At 43.1% G+C, this 19,204-nt stretch overlaps 1 protein-coding gene across 7 annotated transcripts in view; it reads right to left on the bottom strand.

Annotated features, from left to right (window-relative positions):
* Positions 1-2,166: 2,166 nt before the first annotated feature.
* Positions 2,167-19,204, bottom strand: part of UPK3A (uroplakin 3A) — a 70,001-nt gene continuing 52,963 nt past the window's right edge. For 2 of the 7 annotated variants that reach the window (XM_083846297.1, XM_083846296.1), the window contains 7 exons: positions 10,117-10,210; positions 8,750-8,813; positions 8,425-8,580; positions 5,476-5,755; positions 4,204-4,286; positions 3,613-3,745; positions 2,167-2,770 (listed from right to left, as the gene is read on the bottom strand). In XM_083846297.1, the coding sequence (XP_083702423.1) occupies positions 2,683-2,770; positions 3,613-3,745; positions 4,204-4,286; positions 5,476-5,755; positions 8,425-8,580; positions 8,750-8,813; positions 10,117-10,210 (898 nt within the window). In that variant the 3' untranslated portion in view covers positions 2,167-2,682. Of the gene's footprint in view, positions 2,771-3,612; positions 3,746-4,203; positions 4,287-5,475; positions 5,756-8,424; positions 8,581-8,749; positions 8,814-8,912; positions 9,045-10,116; positions 10,211-10,327; positions 15,569-19,204 lie in introns of those variants that run through there. The other 5 variants (XM_083846299.1, XM_083846301.1, XM_083846298.1 and 2 more) reach the window with 5 other exon arrangements.

The following is a 19,204-nucleotide window of genomic DNA, read 5'->3' on the forward strand; positions in this document are numbered from 1 at the left end:
AGCAGGGAAGGTGCAGTGGTTTTACTCAGGTGGGTGGCCAAGCTTCACCACAACCACTCTCTCACTTCCCCTCCTCAAAGAGGAACAGGGAGAAAATACGATGAAAAGGGCTCAAGGGTTGAGATAAGGACAGGGAGATCGCACAGTAATTATCGTGACAGGCAAAACAGACTCAGCATAGGGAGACAGTAAGATTTATTGCCTATTACTAATAAGTTAGAGAAGCGAGAAACAAAGGAAAGAAACCAAAAGCACCTTCCCCCCCATCCACCCTCTTCCACCTCCTCCCCCCGAGCAGCGCAGGGGAATGGGGGTTATGGTCAGTCTATAGCGCTTCTTCTCCGCTGCTCCTTCTTGGTCACTCTCATCCCCTGTGCTGTGGAGTCCCTCCCACGGGATGCAGTCCTTGCTGAACTGATCTGGTGTAGGCTGCCCACAGGCAGCAGCTCTTCAAGAACTGCTCCAGATATGGGTCCGTACCATGGGGTCCATCCCTCAGGAGCAAACTGCTCCAACCTGGATCCCCCACGGGCAGCAGCTCCTGCCAGGTCGCCTGCTCCTGTGTGGGCTCCTCTCCACGGGCTACAGGTCGGGCCCGGAATCTGCTCCGGCAGGGGTCTTCCACAGGCTGCAGTCTCCGTCGGTGCAGGTCTACCTGCTCCACCATGGTCTCCTCCACAGGCTGCAAGGTGGAACCCTGCTCCACTGTGGTACTCCATGGGCTGCAAGGGGACAACCTGCTTCACCGTGGTCCTCACCACAGGCCGCAGAGGACTTCTGCTCCAGCGCCTGGAGCACCTCTCCCCCTCCTTCTTCACTGACCTTGGTGCCTGCGAGGCTGTTCCTCACTCCTCTCACTCTCCCAGCTGCTGTCTGTGTCGCAACGTGTTGTTTTGTTTTCCCTGTCTTAAATATGCTCTCACAGAGGCGCAAAACAACATCACTTATTGGCTCAGCTCTGGTCAGCAGTGGGGCCCTTACCTAACATGTGGCAACTTCTAGATCCTTCTCACAGAAGCCACCCCTATGGCCCTCTGCTACCAAAACCTTGCCACGTAAACCCACTACAGAAGGCAAGGCACCAATTCAAAAACAAACACACACATGCAAAACAAACATCAACAAAGAACCACCCACAGCATTCCTGGTACTTTGTCATCCATTATTTCCCATCAGCAGGCACAGCAACCATCTCTCCCTTAAAGTACTTTCTCCCACATCCCCGTCAGCCCAGCCTGAAACCCAGGCAGCAAGCAGGTAAGCCTTAACGCGCTGCACTTCAGGACAACTGAACTGAGGGACCTCACATACAAATCTCTCGGGCCTAAGTTTTGCAGTCATCAGAAGCTGCAGTCTCAACACTCCATCCAGACAGTGTTTCACTTTACACAAAAATTGTTAATTTTCATGCTCTGAGGAGAATAAGTAAGTCCCACTTCCTGAAATAAGTTGTGGTACAAGAATTGTCTAGTTGTATTAGCGACAGTGAACTACCTGTGTTGAAAGAGCTGTTACTCATTTATAAACTGAGAGAACTAATTTAAGGATAATCTAGAAGAACATCAATAATAACCAGTTACAGCTCTCTGCTTATCACCAGGAAACACTTGCTACAGTGGGACAGTTGCTTATACCTACTGAAGAGGGCTTTGAAGGTGAATCCTCATAAGTCATTTATAGAGACAAAACAGTGTATAAAGAAACTGGCATCAATGGAAAAAAAGAGCAGCACATAACTTAAATCTGATGCAAAACTTTATTTCTACTCTCCAACTGATCATAAAATGAAGAAACGAAGAATTAGCTCAAAAGACCCTCCAACCCCCCCCAGCCCAGATACAGATACTAAGATGTGAGGAGTGCTGCCTTGCTGCTGCCTAAGGTAAAGGTCAGGAATGAGGCCAACCCTGAGTGCAGCGAATATACTCATGTTTTTTCCACTGAAGCAGTATCTCCCCATTACTAGCCCATCAGCAGATTATACTGAGCTCTGAAAGAACACACCTTCATTGAAGTAATTTTGTTTGCTATTATCCCTGTAAAGCTGTTTGAGGGTATTTAAGTATTGGAGATTAAAATTACTCTGCTACATACAGGGCAATTGGAACTTGGTTGCTTCTTTTTAAGGAAAGAGAGGAAAGAATGGAAGACTTATGACAAATGGTCACCAAAATCCTGAGGAAGCAGCAGCTCCCTGTTTGTACCTTTTAATCCTTAGTGTTCTCTAAGAACATCTTTTAATAAAGCAGCCCGTATTTCTTTAATTCCTCAGCAGTCACTATAGAGAAAGGTTGAGACACACATGGCTACATCATGTTCTTCTGACCATGAGAAGCACATCAGAAGTCTGCAGGCTCAACATGAGAACACGTACAAGACAACCTGTCATCGCACCGCTGAAGCTGAAGGATCTCATTAATCTTCTTACTTCAGACCAGGTACCTGATGGGTGCTATAAAAGCCAGTTAGCTAAATGAAATCTCATTAGGGCAAGACAGGATATCACATACTGCATTATTATTTTTTAAAGTCGTTCTTATTTCATCTGTGTTATTCATGTGCAGTTGCCTGTTTGCATACTGTAGCAGTGGACGAGTGTTGAGTCCAGTAGGACTAGAGTCCTGTAGGTCTAGCACCTGTAACAATTCAGTTGTGTTTCCAGCTTGACATGAACCAGGTTTTTCACTCAGAGCCCAGCTGTGGTCTCAGTTCACTTTGTTGAACAGTTGGAGACGCGCCCTTTGTCTCTGCAGAAGCATCTTCTGATCCCCTAACGTGGAAGTGAATGGCTTTGTTAAGTTCCAGCAGAGACCGAGTGGAGCCTACTGTCAGAACATTTTGCAAAGGCCAATTGCTACTTAAATCACTTAGTATCAGAGAAGCCTATGGATTTTATTATTATTTTTAAGATGATCATTTGCAGTATTTGCTTTCCACATCTGAATACAGAGTACTTGCATCATTTTCAAGTGAAAGAATTAGATTTCATTATCCCTGAAACCCACTGTTTCTGAAATTCAGTTAATTCTCCCAGCTTAGGGATCAACCAGGCTGCCTTAATTTCCTGAGGCAGGGGACATAGAAGTTGGGAACATGCATAGACTAATTCAGTTATACAGCATCAGGAAGACCTCAGTTATTAATTCAAAGTGGTAACTTCTTTCTTGCGTGGAAGAGGCAAAACAGTTAAGCGGGCACTAATTAGCACAGTATGTGATCTCTATGAAGACCTGAACTCCTTAAGACTGTTTCCAAACTCATTAATAAACGGAAAGCTATCATATGTAAAAGAATACATAAACTTTAAGTATGTACAGCTCTACTTTCCCCCCACCCCACCCCACCCCCCAGCTGTCCTTACTGAAGTCTGACATCCAGCGAGTTTTAGTCTATGTAATAACTATGAGAGGCATCGATCTTAGCCTTGGTAGGGAAGATTATGACAGAAGTAGCCTTTTTCCTCTGTTACCAGGTCCAAAATTAAAAGGACATCCTCTGGTACATCATCTTAAACATTGCTAGCAACAGCAGCTTGGAACTAGAGGCAACAAGTCTGATTACCAATTGGTTAGGTACTCTTGACTAGAAGTTGTAAGGTGTAGCAGTACTTACATAACAGCAGAAAATACAGAAGCAAGAAAGCCAGTAAGCAAAAGGAACACCAAAACACTTAGAATTGATGTGATGACAGTCATGCCTCCACTCCTTTGACCAGGCCAGGTATCAATTTTCATGGGAAGTTTGGCTAGAAAAGCATGGAAAGAATGCTGCTGTGATCTGTTTTTCACCATGTGCACCCTTACCAAATGAGGGGAAGCTAGTTGTTTTGGAAAGGAAAACTGATGACTAAGTGACTTATAGGAAAAAGGTTTAAGACAATATCAGCATTTAGAGGTTATTAGCTTGGCTCAGCAGGTTAGCCAGGGTGGCAAATATCTGCATTACCTAGAAATTTCATCAGTGCAAGATACCATGACAAACACCAAATCATGAACTGTGCGTACAGCCTTATCAGAGGACTGTTCTGAAGTACACAAAAGAAGTAGATCAGTATTCCATATTGAAGTCTGCTACTCCAGTGCTGGACAGCTGACAAAATTGCTAAAACTATAGGAAAGGACTAGCCATTGCTTACTAACAGAGCAACATTGTCCTAAGGCAAGCACAGCTACACAGAAGATCTGAGCAAAGCCACAGACTTACATCTTCTGGTTTTGATTGGATCAGACCAAAGAGTTTGGTCTTTCACGATACCTTCAGAGTTATCTACCAACACGTATTTAAACCTATGGGGGGAAAAAAAGCATTAAATTAGGTATTTCAAAGTTTGAGTTGCCTTACTATCATTTTGTAAGCTACCGGATTAGCTAGTCAGACTCCAGTTTTTGGAGAAGCATTCCGCAGAAACAATCAAAGGTAACCAGCTTTTTCCAGAGACCTTATAGGGAAAAAACAGAATTAATAATAGAAAAAGTATTCTGTGCTATGTCATGCAGAGCTTGCACTCCATTCTTGTGAGCCTTGACAGATGATAGCTTTCCAACAACAGTTTTTCCCAGCTTGCTATTCCCTGTTGTGAAGGGCCTCGTTATTTAGAACAGCAAGTGGTTTTGATTTCCATATGGAAGTCAAAGATTTTGTCCAACAATAGAGATCTTTGGCACTTTCCCTGTTAGAGAAAACATTGAAAAGACAGGCTAACAACAGATTTGGCAAAGGAATTAAGTTTCCATCCCACAATAGTTTGAGTTTGCAGAATTGTCCCAAGGAGGTAGAGGAGGCAAGACAGTTTTGAAAACCTGCCCGTAGTATTTTGTTTCAGAAGCATGTTCAGTCTCCACAGCTTCATGTGACTGCTGCCTTTAATATGGCTTTTAAATAGCGGGCAGCAGCCAACCAAGTGTCGCAGGTGACAGCTGTCAGGGCACCCAGACTCCGCCAAGGGCCAGCTTCCCCAGACAGCAGGGGTCAGATGAGCCTGCAAGTCACCTGGCCCTCACTGTGAAGTCTCCAGTCACATCAGGGACTTCCTGGATGGAGTTGGAGGCCACTGAGAGCTCTGGCTCCCCAGAGCCGCATCAAAACAAAGCAAGCAGGGCCAAGCCCGTGTCTGCGGTTTGGCAGACTCATCTAACACAATACACAGTGAATCATCCTGACATTTTCCAGTCAAATCCTTTTCTTCAAGCAGTTTCTGATCAGATGCTCCAGCTTCAGTGTAGAGCCAGCAGTTCACATGTGAATTTTATTACTAATCCATGAATTTAACCTGATAGAGCTCACCCCTGCAAGAGCACCACAGAGCACCATCTGCAGGGTGCTGGACCAAAGCTAAGCCAGCCTCACAACTGCCCTTGCAATAGAGAAGTTCTGGCAGAGACAGGTAATTCACATAATACTATTACAAAGGTACATGACAGGGTAAATTTTGCTTCCTATTGACTATTCTTACCATTTCAGAAACAAGAATTATACCTGTATGTCGTGTCTGGGACAAGCGGTGGGTTACAGACCCCTAGGAAGTTTGGGTCATACAGACAAGTCCCATCATCCCCAACTCTGAAGAGGTATTGCGTCAGGACATCAGGAGCTTTGTTCATGTCTCCTACATCAGGAAGCCTGGGGGGCACTGCACAGTCGGGTACATCGAAGAAGGCAGCATTGTAAGGTCCGAGATGTCCCCCGCTTGTTTGCTGGAACGTGCTGCCCAGGGGTTTGCTGCTTTCATCGGTCACAAGGGAGCTTATCGTGCTTGCTGCAGGAGAGGTGGTTTTTAACAACACTGTTAGAACTAGATCAGCCCTTTCCATTCATCCTGTGTTTGACTGCTCACTCTTCTACCCGAAAAAGCTCAAGCAGGAAGCCAGAAATCTGCTGCTAGTCTGTGTAACGATCCTACCCCTTCCTCTTGTTTTTGAAGCTTTCTACACTTGTCCCTCAGAAACCATAAAGAATGTATGTAGAAGGTCTCTCAGAGCAATACTTTTTGTTAGCCACCCTCCCCAAATTCCTCTTTTCCAAGAAGAATCTGATGGAGCATGGTGGCAAAGCCTGCTCTTCCACCACAGCCTACCTGCCTCCAGTAAGTCCTGCCATGTCAGATTTGACACTATAACCAAGAAGTGTGAGTTTCTATAGGACCACAACTCCACTATCCCCTGGAGCAGAAGCCCTGAGACCTTTGGTCGTACAGCAGCTGCACCTCCCAGAACACCACAGTATGCAGACCAGCATGCGGAGCTGCGAGAGCAGATGCAGTATCTACACTTCTGACCAGCCAGGCATGCCCATACTTTCAGACAGCACAACACCAAGCCTGAAAGTCTTCACAGCACCAAGGAAAACGTACATCTGCACCCAGCTCTACAGCATCGTTTGGAAAGCTCAGTTTCAACTCTCAAACTTTTCCTAATACAAAGCCAAGGCACAAGTCTCAAGAGATGCTCCCAAGTTCTGCACCTGTGAGTTAGTTTATTTTGGGAGCTCCCTCCAGCTGTTCAGTGCTGTCAGTAGTGAAAGACGGCCACTTTTTCCAAAGTTGCAGTATATTGGGAACTTCTTAAGTTTGTAAGCAGTCTGCTGTGCTCCTGGAGCAGCAACTGCTTGGTCACATGAAGTTTTTAGTTATGATCCAATGCAAAATTAAATCTGTTTTGAAAGAGAATTGTTTCTAGCACAGGTTCAAAATCTAACTTCAGGGTCAGTGCTCAAGCTAGTCAAGCAGAGAGGTGCCAGGGCTCAGAAGCCAATAATGTGAAAGCGAAGACTAGCAAAAACATGCTGTACTGGGGCTAGCTTCCCCTAATTATAAGATTTCTTACAACTAGGCCTCCTCACTCTCCCAATCTCCACATCATCTTAGCCTGGCTGTGGTGAGCAAGCGCTATTGTCTAAACAAGTTCAGGTTTTTGTTTGTTTTTAAATTCTTTAGGTAGATCAAGTTTGATAGTGACATTAACAAAGAAGACCCAAAGATTACATTAGCTGTTCAGAAATTTGCTAGACCCTCAGCTTTTTGAATGCTGATGCATTTCCTTACTAGCAGAGCTGAACTTAAGATTTAATTTTCTTAACACCCTAAGTTTTCCCTCTCCGTGCTCCAAAAGCCATCCAAGGGTGAGCAAATGTGTTTCTCTGCAGACCAGAGACAAATCCAAACAAAATTCCTCCCAGTCTGCCAAGTAACAAGTTGGCATCTGCTTGTTTTAAAAGAAGCAGCAGAAATTTCTCTCTGTACCCCCTTTTGCAGAGAGATTCATCCCTCTGTGTAGAAAGCTGTTGCCACAGAACCCATGGAAGACAGGGTAGCTGATATAGTTTCTAACAAAAACATCAGATACAGTTGCATATTTGTAGGTAAGACTGGTATCAGGTCATTGTAGCCTTTTAGATCCGTACAATTCACTTGTATAATCTGCTTCAGACGTACAAAAATGCACACTTCATTCATGGGAGGCATCTCAGAAGGCAGTGCCCTCACATCCATATCTTGTTAAGTCTGGCTAAGTCTTCTACTAGTCTGACACAATAAGGAAGCCTCTTCCATTCATTTTTATTTTTTTTTTTCCAAAAGAGCAACACTCAGCAGTGGAGGTTTTAGACTGCTTTGGCTCTTGACCAGTTTTTCCCTCCTGCCCCCCAAGATCTCTTCTCTGTGCCCCTCAGAACAGGAGGTTGCATACAGCCTTTAGGGACATTGGTATGGTTCAAGGAAATCACTTGTCTCTGTCAGCTTACAGAGGAGCTCTACTTGGTGTACAAAGCAGTCTGCCAGAACAGCAGAGATCAGTGAAGGCAGCTTCTTGGGCATTGCCAGCAGTGTTTCATTACCAAGCAGTCATGAAATTCATTTTATGAATGAACCCATGGGCCAGGTACCTTTGACCACAAGCCTAGCATGACTTTTTTCTTTTTTTTTTCCCCCCAAAAAACTAAGACAAGTCCCTATAAGGGCTGGCAACCTTAACTATGAAGCAAACAGCAGCAGAGCAGTTACCTAGCTTTTCTCAGCAGATTTACGTGGGGGAGTTCAGGCTTTTATACAAGACATTCATGTTTAGACAAAGGTATCAGACAATGGACCACTTGGCTTAGCAAGATCTGTTCAGACCATTTATAGTTGATAATACTGCTCTGCACCTACTGGGAGTCAGCTAACACCAATGCTAACTGTTGTTATCTTTAATCAGTCCCACTGAATTAGTAATTTATTTTTTATACATTTATTTTATACTTATAATACACTTTTTTTTAAAAGGTCTTATTATAAACTTAGACCAGGCATTCAGCCTGCACATAGCTTTCAGCTGTGTATTTTTCTCTTTCCCCTCATTCAGACTCACTCCCACCAGATCCTGAAGAATCACATGCAACGGCCGCATGAAGTAATTATTTTCCAGAGAAAAAGTAATGCTGGATACTTACCTGATTCCTTCATTACATACAAGTAGATAGCATAAGATCTGTTTGGATACAGTGAGCTATCAAACATACAGAAAGGTTTCTCTAGAGCAACTGTGGTAAGAGTGGGATTATTTGTTGCAAACTGAAAGTCTCCAAGCTGAGGTTTCAGGCTCTGATCTGGAAGAGAAAGTTACCAAAAAAAAAGCACTTCAAAACCTTTCTCTACACAGGTCGTAAAAGAGAGTTAACACCCAAAAAGAAGCAAAAACACCCAAGTGAGACAGAAAGATGAGAGATACAAAGAGGAGCACCAAAAGAGAAGAGACTGCAGAGAGGTGCCACTTACCTGCAGACAGCAGTCCCAAGCAGCAAAGGACTAACACAACACAACAGCTACACATGCTTGAGCCCTGCAGAGACCAGTCACAAAAAGAAAACAAAGGCTCGTAAATCTTTTAGTTCCTGCTAAAGATCTCCCATGTCAACTCCCTCCCTGAAGTCAAGCACACCTGTTCCTTTCCACAAGCTCCCTAGGATAAGGAACTCAGCACCTCCCTGTGTGCTTATCGCCTTCCTTCTCAGGTGGTGCCAACCACCCCAGCTGTTATCTGCTCCCAGGTGAGGAAGGGCGTTACAAGATTTTTATCTATCAGCAGCACTATGGGTATCAAGAGAGGTTTTTTTTCATGTGCACAGATGATGGGTGTCTTTTTTCTTTACCTTCTTCTCCCTAAAAACTTCTGAAATCTCTCGTGTAGGGAAAGTTTAGGACTGAATATCTGCACCCTGCATTCAATCTGTACCATGGATGATTCTGATTCACAACGCTGCCTTCTCTATTTTGTTTCCTGGGTTGCATCTTGAAAAACATAAGCCTTCCGATTCTGTTTCTGGATAACCTCAGTGGGATTCAGAACATCTACATGAATAATAATCCACTGGGAAAGCTGAATTGCACCTGTTGTGCTGAATTGTTCATCCATTCCTGATGAGTGTTGCTATTATGGATGGTCTATTATATAAGAGCTCAGATTACAAAATTAATAATTACCTGCTAAAAATAGGCGAAGGGGAAAAATACCAGCAAGATTTTACAGAATAAATGGAGCTACCTTGATGCAACTGAACCAACTCCAGATTTACACTAATATCACTATTGTTACATTAACAAATCCATCTCCTTTATGAATATGCCATGAGCCCTTGAAATCTGTTTGAAATATGTAATCAAATGATTATAATGTAATTTCCTCTCCATATGTGTCTCATTTTGTTTAAAATTCTGCACATCAACTTTGTTGTGTTTGGTTTGACTTTTTCTTGCATCACTTCTGAGGGAGAATATTGAACACAGGAGTTAGCCCATATTTGCACTGCTATAGGGTAAGGTTGAATATTATTATTATTCATTCTCACTTTGCAATGAACTCTGAGTCTGTGCTGGCATAAATACTCAGGTAAATCAGATTAAAAATACTCATGTAAATCAGAAAAAAAAAAATCTTACCCCTTCACCTTTAATTCCTAGGAATTTGATTTTTAACATTTGCACTAGGAGGGGTAGTTGTACAAACTTGGCATTCATCTGCTCAAGAGTGTTTTTGTCCCTTAAAGCACTAACAATGGTGCACAAAACCTGGGAAGCTTCTGACTCTGAAATAAAAGCATGGCTTAAAAACAGTGGAATCTCTTTCTCCATCACAAAATCAATACCTTCTCCAAACAGTGATTCCTGTAAAAGCAGATTCTGAGTTCCTTAGATGGTAACTCTTCTGGAGCAATCAGCAGTAGTCTTTTCTTTTCCCTTCTTAAGACAGAAAAGATACACATTATTTGTCTAAGTTAAATAAATAAATCAACACCAGGATATATTGAATGTCAGAGAAAAAGAAATATTCTATTTCATGGCATGCAAGCTACTTACATGTGGTACAGAATACTCTTCCATGCTTTATATCAAAGTGGTGCTCCCTCATTCACTTTCAAAAGGGTCAAAACAGATGAACAACAGAAAGAATATCAGTTTTAAAAATCAGCAAGTTAAGGCCAGAATCACAATATAAAATATGGTTCAAAGGTATTTTTTTTTCTTTTTTTTTTCTTTTTTTTTTCTTTTTTTTAGATTCACAGCCATCAAGCAATAAATTCATCACTCAGGCAAATCTCTGCATGACCTTCTTGGAGTTTTGCCTGGATGAGGACTGTGGTACACTACTCCTTGGGCTGGTCATACAAATCGTTACTCGTGATTAATTTTACAACTGTCAGAAGTATGTCCACGGAATTACTCATCATAGAAAAGTTAATCAGGGGTAAAGGGGGTTACAAGATGACAATTTTAGCCATTATTTTTCATGAGGCTATTTTCTCAAGCCGTCATGGTTTAGCTGAGTGAGTACAAGGCCATCCTGTGCTGTGGTGGAATTCACCAGCCACATGTAAGGGGATGGATAACACTGCCCTTGTCCTGAGATTTTAAAATTGTTGGGTTTGGTCTATGTTCAAAAGAATCTCAAAGGTAGGAAAATAACATGACAATAAGTTCTCTCAGCTCCATCTGTGCCAACAGATGTGGCCTAAATTAGGACCAGATTCCATCCTTGCTTACACTCATGCAAATCCATTTTAACTCCACTGTAGTAAGGGGGCCTGGTCTGGATTTACAGGATGTTACCATGAACTTAATCTCAATATAATTATAGTGTTCCCTAGAGCAAGCATAAGAGAAGGAAAAAATGTAAATTTCTGTGTCTGTTTAAGTAGCAATGCCAATTTCCTTTCTCTTTGTTACCTTTTGGACAATTCTGTAGTAATTCACAGAAGCCTCCAGAGCCAGTTTTGAATTGGTGGAGATATGGGGAAAAAAGACGTGTGTAAACCTGGCTCCCTAGGGCTGTGTGATGCCCATGAGGAGCTGGGGAGGATAGCATCCCAAATGCCTTGAAGCGTATGGAGTCCTCCAGGATCTGAAGTCCAAACCTTCTTTACATGTTCAGATGTGGACATAGTGGAGATAACCCTCCATACTCTGCTGTGCTCCACCTCTCTGGTCCGCTACGCAGGCTAAAATTCGTGCACTTGCAAGCAAACTTGCAAGCAGAGCTCCATGTAGAGAAATTAACAGTGCTTAACAAAGAGATTAAAAAACTTGGTGGTGACATCTACCAGTCAAGAGATAATCTAATCCAAAGGGTGAGAAAGACAAATAAAACCGAATCCATTTCAAAGACATTTGACCGTCATCACTGGTTGTCTGCAAAGCTATTATTAGCTTGCAATTTCCTGCAAATATTCTGGTGGGTGTAAATCTTGAGGAAGGAGCTGAAAGAGGAGAGGAGTAAAGCCTTTGTGAATTCATTTTTCAAAAGCTTTCCATCAATAAGGGAGATCTGAAAGGGAGTGCAGAGATGGTTAAAAAAATGTTGATAAAACAGGCGATCAGGGTTTGGGAGAGTGGTGGAGCGCCAATACATAAAAAATGGGGAAGTACAGAGATACAACAAAAAAAGTCTTGAAAGTGAGGAAAGGCTGGAATGTGGAACAATGGAAGAGTTTCTCCTTCTGCCCAACCCCTCCACTTCAGACCATCTGGCAGATCCGTAACCACCTCTGCTGCTCAGTCTTGTGCATCACTGGGCCTGCAGAGGCTAACTGCAAGGAGAGCAGCTGTAGTGCTGCAGGTCTGAGAAGGACATTTGTCCATTTGAGAGTCATGCTGAAACCAAAACATCAGTTCTCCGAGGTTATTAGGCTGCCACCACGGACTTCAGAAGTGGTTGTTCTGGGAGCTAGTATTAACATTGTCACAGGCAGTATCTGGAAATCCTGGCAATGGAAACTTTCATTTATTGCTATATAACTTTCAGTCACTAGCACACTGTATTTATATCATAGGGCTGTAGATAAAAAGGTGAAATTTCCGATCTACCCAAAGCAAAAAACTTCTCACTGAAGCAGGAGGTGAAATAGCTTTTATGACATTTCTCTCTCAAAGTCATCCCAGAATATTTTGAGAGTAGGAGATTTGTATCTCAAGCTCTGCTGCACAAAGGCCACATGGATGCCTGGTACCCTTGTGCAGTTCTGTAATTTCTTTGATGTTTCTTTGGCTTCCTGGAGAAGTATTTCTGTCCTTTGTTGTCGCCACAAGGGACATACACTTCAGATCTTGAAATCTACACACCTAGCAACATAGACTCAGGATTCATTTTCAGGGTCTCTCTTCCTCCTTTCCTAATAAAGTCCCTTAGCATTTATGGATCTCAGGATGAGCCCTGCAATGCTAAAAAGGGACCAAAGTGATGGAGATAAGCCCCATCCTACATTCGCTCTGCACAGGAACAGACTTACGTGCTGAGTGGGGGTCCCCATCTGTGCAAAGATCTGAGCAATATGACTCACTGAGCCACTGATCTCCTTAAATCAAACATCTTTAATGTGTCCATAAGGAAATAGAAAGGTTCAGTTATAAAGATGAGATCGTGGAACTTATTTTATCATCTGGTGACAATTAATTCTGTGCAAACCTGAAAGATGAAGCAGTGGAAACATCAGGACTGGGAAAGCAGCTTTCTACACAGGGAATCAGGGCCACACCATTGTCAAATATAAATTGGCATGGCTCCATTGAGATGAATTTCTTACTAACAGAACTGGTCCCCTCAGAAATCATGTACAAGACCTTATTGCTGCAGCAAACCCCAGACAATCTCAGACTAGTGGAACATCTGCAGCTCGGAGGAGCCAGGGGTTAAAATGGAAGGCCCCTTTGTTACACAGAAGTTAGTGTTTTCTTTGCTGAGGAAATGTCTTACCATCTACAGATATCTGCTTGAACTTTAATCTCATACTGCTGAGAACCACTAAGAAGTACTCCTGTTTAAGAAATTCCTGGGCTTATGTGATGGTAGAGATGTCCCTAATAAAAAGCAAGCACCCTTTGTTTGCTGCAGCCTTCTCAGAACTGCCCCTTGTGAGGGATTGTTCATGCCAGGCAGGTCCATATAGGTCAGTCCCACATTTCTGCACTTACAAATGGTGATAATAATAGTTTCCTGCTCCACTGTTGGTTGAGGAGCTTGTTCTAAGCAGCAGTTACAATGAGGAGTCACTGACGTAGAAGAAAGGGAAGATAAAATGTCATCGGCGATTCAGAGGAACTGGATAATTGTGTTATATCTATGACCAAGTGATATGGTTTTTGATGAAGAACTAAGCAAAGATGACAGAGGATGGAGCTGCAAAAGTAACTTTACTGTGTTGGCACGACATTGGTGAATGCGATGGCCCTTTCCCTGGCTGGTGAAAGGAAGCAGCCCTTTCCAAGTGGTGAGTGTAATCTCTCACCTTTGTCCTCAGAATGGCCCAGAGTATTTGTATGATGGAGTGCTTTTAATTTAAATTAAATTAAAAACTTAGCTTTCTGGATTTGCATCCAAGAGTGAATTTTAATGACATGGAACTTAATTAATATTTGAGGTTTAGGAGGGATCTCTGTGTAATGGCTGGAGTGTAGGCTCTTTACTCACAGAGATTGTATTAGTGCTTGGAACACCCCTCTAAATCTAGAGTCCTGAAATATCCCTTCATGGAACCATTTGAGTACCTTTGAGACTCGGCTGAACTTCAGCGCAGTGGCTGTGGTTTTAAATGAATGTGAAGTACAACACAACCAGGCTCCTGTGCTGAGCATTGTGCCAAATTCCACGGCGCTCACAACCATGTCAAAGTTTTCTAACAAAATGATGAATTAGGGCCATAATATCATAATTGTACATTGAAAAAGCCTTACATTAGGACTTCCTTTACTCACTGAATTGTAACCCCACCAGTTTATTAATTGTTCCCAGGAGGAAAAAAATTATACGCTGTTCTGACTGCAGTCTACAGGTTGTAGCTGAAATACTTTAAGCTGAATTCTGATAGATGCTGTTTGAAGATTACAGCCAGATAAATGCTAAAACAGAACTACCCGTAAGAAAGAGGTGTATGAATTAGACGTTGCCTAGTCTGGATCTTCATTCTTCAGACAATATCACAGAAATACCCCATTCAGTTGCTTCCCAAGAAGAGTAAAATTGTTTTGTGAAACAATTCTGGTATACAGGTCCCTGGTCTTCGTATCTGTGGTTCCAGTGCAGACTATGCACAGAGATGGAGTAAGCTACAAGGGGGGCACTGAATGTCCATCTGCTGCTAGTCAGAATTTGTTCTATACAGTGCTCATATGCCTGGTTACTTGTAGTTCTCTGTAAAATTTACATATAGGTTCCTACTGATAAAGTTTGAATGATCCAGTTTCAGCTCTGTTCCTCTTTATATATTATACAAACTGTTCTTCTGAGTAGTGACTTCTTGTTCAGCTCTTGACTTGAATGAAAGCTGTAAGAACTTGTCAAGCAGGAATGCTGCCAGTCCTGTATTGAATAATCTGTAAGCCAATGAACAGCATCAGAAGATCGCTTATTTAAAGAGCTCATTCTCATGGTCTAATAACAGGATATACAGCAACTTCTCAAAGCCATCCTCCTTTAAAGAATTGTCCCAAATGTATCATGATGCACAAATACAGCTGGAATATGACTAGAACAAGAAATCTGTGGAAAATTTGCATTTGGGGAAATCTTGCATTTGGGAAGAAGTGTCGTGATGCAGTCAACTATTGTGAATCACAATTGCCTTTAGAGAAACACTTGACCCAACTGTGTTTTTATGGTTTCTAGTTTAACACGGTGTTTATAGTTTCAATTTAACATAAATTGAGGTACTTCACTGTTTTTCTACAGTTCCTGTAGGATTATCTGTATGTTGGATATGCTTAGCTGTAAATAGCTTTGGTCAGTAACTGAAGGCTGAAGAAAAGCCAATCTTATACTACAAAACATTTGCAAAAATCCATCCCAGGATAATTTCTGACACTGAAAAGTGAAGCAGCCACTCGAGAAACAATACTGAAAAAAAATGAAGAAACTTCTCCTGATTCATGTGCTTCTGATGATCTGAAGTTTCAGCTGATTTTACTGGCAAATATAAGTTAATAATTGATCACAGGCAGGATTCAGTGTAAATAGTTGCTGGAGGAGCGATGCAATAGATAAAGCAGTATTAGAATTTCAGCTATGCTGGTGTGAGTTCCTTTGCCATCAACAGGGATAAACCCACAGTCCTGTAAAGAGAGGAGAAGTTAAATTCCAATTTTATTTATCAAAAAAAAAAAAAAAGATTATCTGAAAAAAGCAAGCATTGCTTGCTTTAGACCGATATCTAAATATGAAAACTGAGGCATGTAAACTACAAGGACTTGACTTGTGTTACAGTAGTAAAGAAAACCCAGGTCTCTACTCTCATGGCTCCTAATCCAATACCTAATAGACTGAGCTAAGTTTTTTTACTTAACTTGATAGACAGAAGCTTGTTTTTCTTATATAAAGCTACTTAAGCCTTCTCTTTCTCCTTTCAAGGTGCTCTAAGTGGGACTCAGTAAGAGATGTTTTGTTGTAATCTGCTTTCTAAACTTAATTTCTAATTGCCTATCTTGTCCTCATCTCCAGTCTGCCCACCGCAGCAGTCCACTTGTCTCAGCTCTCAGTTGTTAATTACTCCCTCAAAGAAGAGTTGCTTTGTGGCTAGGACCTGGGTTGAGGATCCAAAAGATTATGTGGGGTTAGGGACTCCCTCTGAAAACAACCTACTGAATTTCCATTTTTCAGCTGCCCACTTATAAAATAGGAATAAAGTTATTCCTCCCACAGCTTTTGGTGTTCCTGTCTATTCAGACTATATGTGTTTGCGGGGAAAGATTACTCTCTATTATATATATATATTGGCTATTTTAGCTTTTCAAAGAAGAATTAGGCTTCAGTGTAATACAATTCACTAGTCAGCTCTGGGTAGGCAGAGAATGCAACCCTCAAGCTCACTTTCAGTTTCCAAGTGTGTACACAGAACCTCTGGAAAGAAAGCCCTCAATGAACAGCTTGTCATACATACAAGCTATCAAAATAATTTAAATACATCTAGCTTGCAAGAATGAACTTTACATGAACACAGCCTAAACAGATATTCCTGCTCAGGAGCTGAGACCCAACTATTTTATTTCTGTGCACACACCATTTTGTAGCGTGACAGGGCTTGGTACTTCAGCAAGCTGTTTTCATTATTGCGACATACCATGAGCTCAAATTCTAGAGCTCAATGTTTAATCTATGCATATAACAATATGCATGTCTTCATCGACCAGCTGATGAAGTACAGACTAGATAAGTGGACAGTGAGGTGGACTGAAATCTGGACAAGTAGAGGATTGTGACTGGCAGCATTAAATCCATGTGGAGGCCAGTCACTAATGGTGAACCCCAGGAGAGGAGACTAGGGCCAATGCTATCTAATATCTTCATTAATGACCCAGGTGATGGGGCAGAGCACACCCTCAGCACATCTGCAGATGGTACAAAACTGGGAGGAGCTGCTAACACACCAGGGCTGTGCTGCCTTTCACAGGGAGCTGGACGAGAAATGGACCAACAGGAATCTCATGAGGTTGAACAAAGGAAAGTGCAAAGTCCTGCACCTGGGAAGGAATAACCTTACACACCAGTACACAGGATACCAACAGGCTGGGAAGCAGCATTACAGAAGAGGAGCTGTAGCCCTGATGGACAAAAAGCTAACCCAGGCAGGACGTGCCCTGGTGGCAAAGGTGGCCAGCAACATCATGGGCTGCATTAAGATCATTGACAGATGATTGACAGCAGGTCAAGGGAGGTGATCCTTCCTCTCTGCTCAGCACTGGTGAGACGTCAGCATCACTGGGCTCAGTTCTGAGCTGCCCAGTACAGGAGAGAGATGGAGCAACAGGCATGAGTCCAGGGAAAGGCCACTAAGAGGGATAAAGGATTGGAGCACCTGGCATAGGAGGCTTACTGAGTGCTGCAGTTGTTTAGCCTTGAGAAGGGAAAGCTTGGGGGACCTGGTCAATGTGTATAAATATGTGATGGGAGAGCACCTATAGCAAGAAGGGAGAAAAAGAAAGAAGCATGTGGAAAAATAGCACCAAATGAAGATACTGGATGCTGTACTAAGGGGTGTCCATCAGCAATATAAACAATAGGCAATGAGAAAATGGCTTGCTCTAAGACTCATTCAAATGTTTAAGAAAAGCTATGTCAGGAAGGCTATAAACCAAGCATGATGTGAGTTCTATTTCTAAGTATATTGCAGTCAGGATAATCAGCAACCACGTCAGATTAGAAGATGCCCATGTGGAACTATGTGGACTGAAACTGCTGTAATCTAGACCAGAGACCAAGCAGACTGCCTGGATCCCAAAACCATGAACAAAGTGTGTAAAACTTCATTTGCAGACAAAAACATCATTCAACTTTTGACCCCCTGTGTGATAAAACTAAAGCAGATGATATTGAGAGCATGGATTCACCAAGGGAAAATTGTGTTCGACCAACCCTGTAGCCTTCTATGATGGCATCACCAGCTGGGTAGGTGGGGGGAGAGCAGTGGATGTAATCTGCCTTGACTTTAGCAAGGCTTTTGATACTGTCTCCCACAACATCCTGCTAGCAAAGCTGAGAAAGTGTGGGATAGATGAGTGGACAGTAAGGTGGGTTGAGAACTGGCTGACTGGCTGTGCTCAGAGGGTGGTGATCGGTGGCGCAGAGTCCGGCTGGAGACCTGTGACTAGCGGTGTTCCCCAGGAGTCGGTGCTGGGTCTGGTCTTGTTCAACATCTTCATCGACAACTTTGATGAGGGAATAGTGTCTGCCCTCAGCAAGTACACCGATGACACAAAGCTGGGAGGAGTGGCTGACATGCCAGAAGGCTGTGCTGCCATTCAGCGAGACCTGGACAGGCTGGAGAGAAGGGCAGGAACAAACCAAATGAAGCTTAACAAGAGCAAGTGTAGAGTCCTGCACCTGGGAAGGAACAACCGCATGTATCAGTACAGGCTGGGGGATGACCTGCTGGAGAGGAGCTCTGAGGAGAAGGACCTGGGGGTCCTGGTGGATGACAGGTTGACCATGAGCGAGCAGTGTGCCCTGGTGGCCAAGAAGGCCAATGGAATCCTGGCATGCATAAAAAGGAGCGTGGCCAGCAGGTCAAGGGAGGTGATCTACTCTGTTCTGGTCAGGCCTCACCTGGAGTACTGTGTCAAGTTCTGGGCTCCCCAGTACAAAAAAGGCGGGGACCTTCTAGAAAGAGTCCAGCGGAGGGCCATAAAGATGATGTGGGGCCTGGAGCACCTCCCCTATGAGGAAAGGCTGAGAGACCTGGGTCTCTTCAGCCTTGAGAAGACAAGACTGAGAGGGGATCTTATCAGTGTTTACAAATATCTTAAGTGTGGGAGACAGTGGGATTTGGCCAACCTCTTTTCAGGGGTTTGTGGGGATAGGACAAGGGGCACTGGTCAAAAAATGGAGCACAGGAAGTTCTGCACCAACGTGCAAAAGAACTTCTTCACAGTGAGGGTGACGGAGCACTGGAACAGGCTGCCCAGGGAGGTTGTGGAGTCTCCTTCTCTGGAGATATTCAAGGCCCGTCTGGACGCCTACCTGGGCAACCTGCTCTAGGGAACCTGCTTTGGCAGGGGGATTCGACCCAATGATCTCTTCAGGTCTCTTCCAACCCCTACAGTTCTGTGATTCTGTGATATCTGCACCTCATTTTCTGTGCTGCTTTGGGGATTGATAGCAAACATCCACATACAGTGCCTGCTAGAGTGTATTCTGATATACAAATCTTGAAAATGAGGATGAAAATGTATTAAATAGACTTTGTCAAATGCATA

This window comes from Anser anser (genome assembly GCF_964211835.1).
Source record: "Anser anser genome assembly, chromosome: 1".
Taxonomy (NCBI): Eukaryota; Metazoa; Chordata; class Aves; order Anseriformes; family Anatidae; genus Anser; species Anser anser.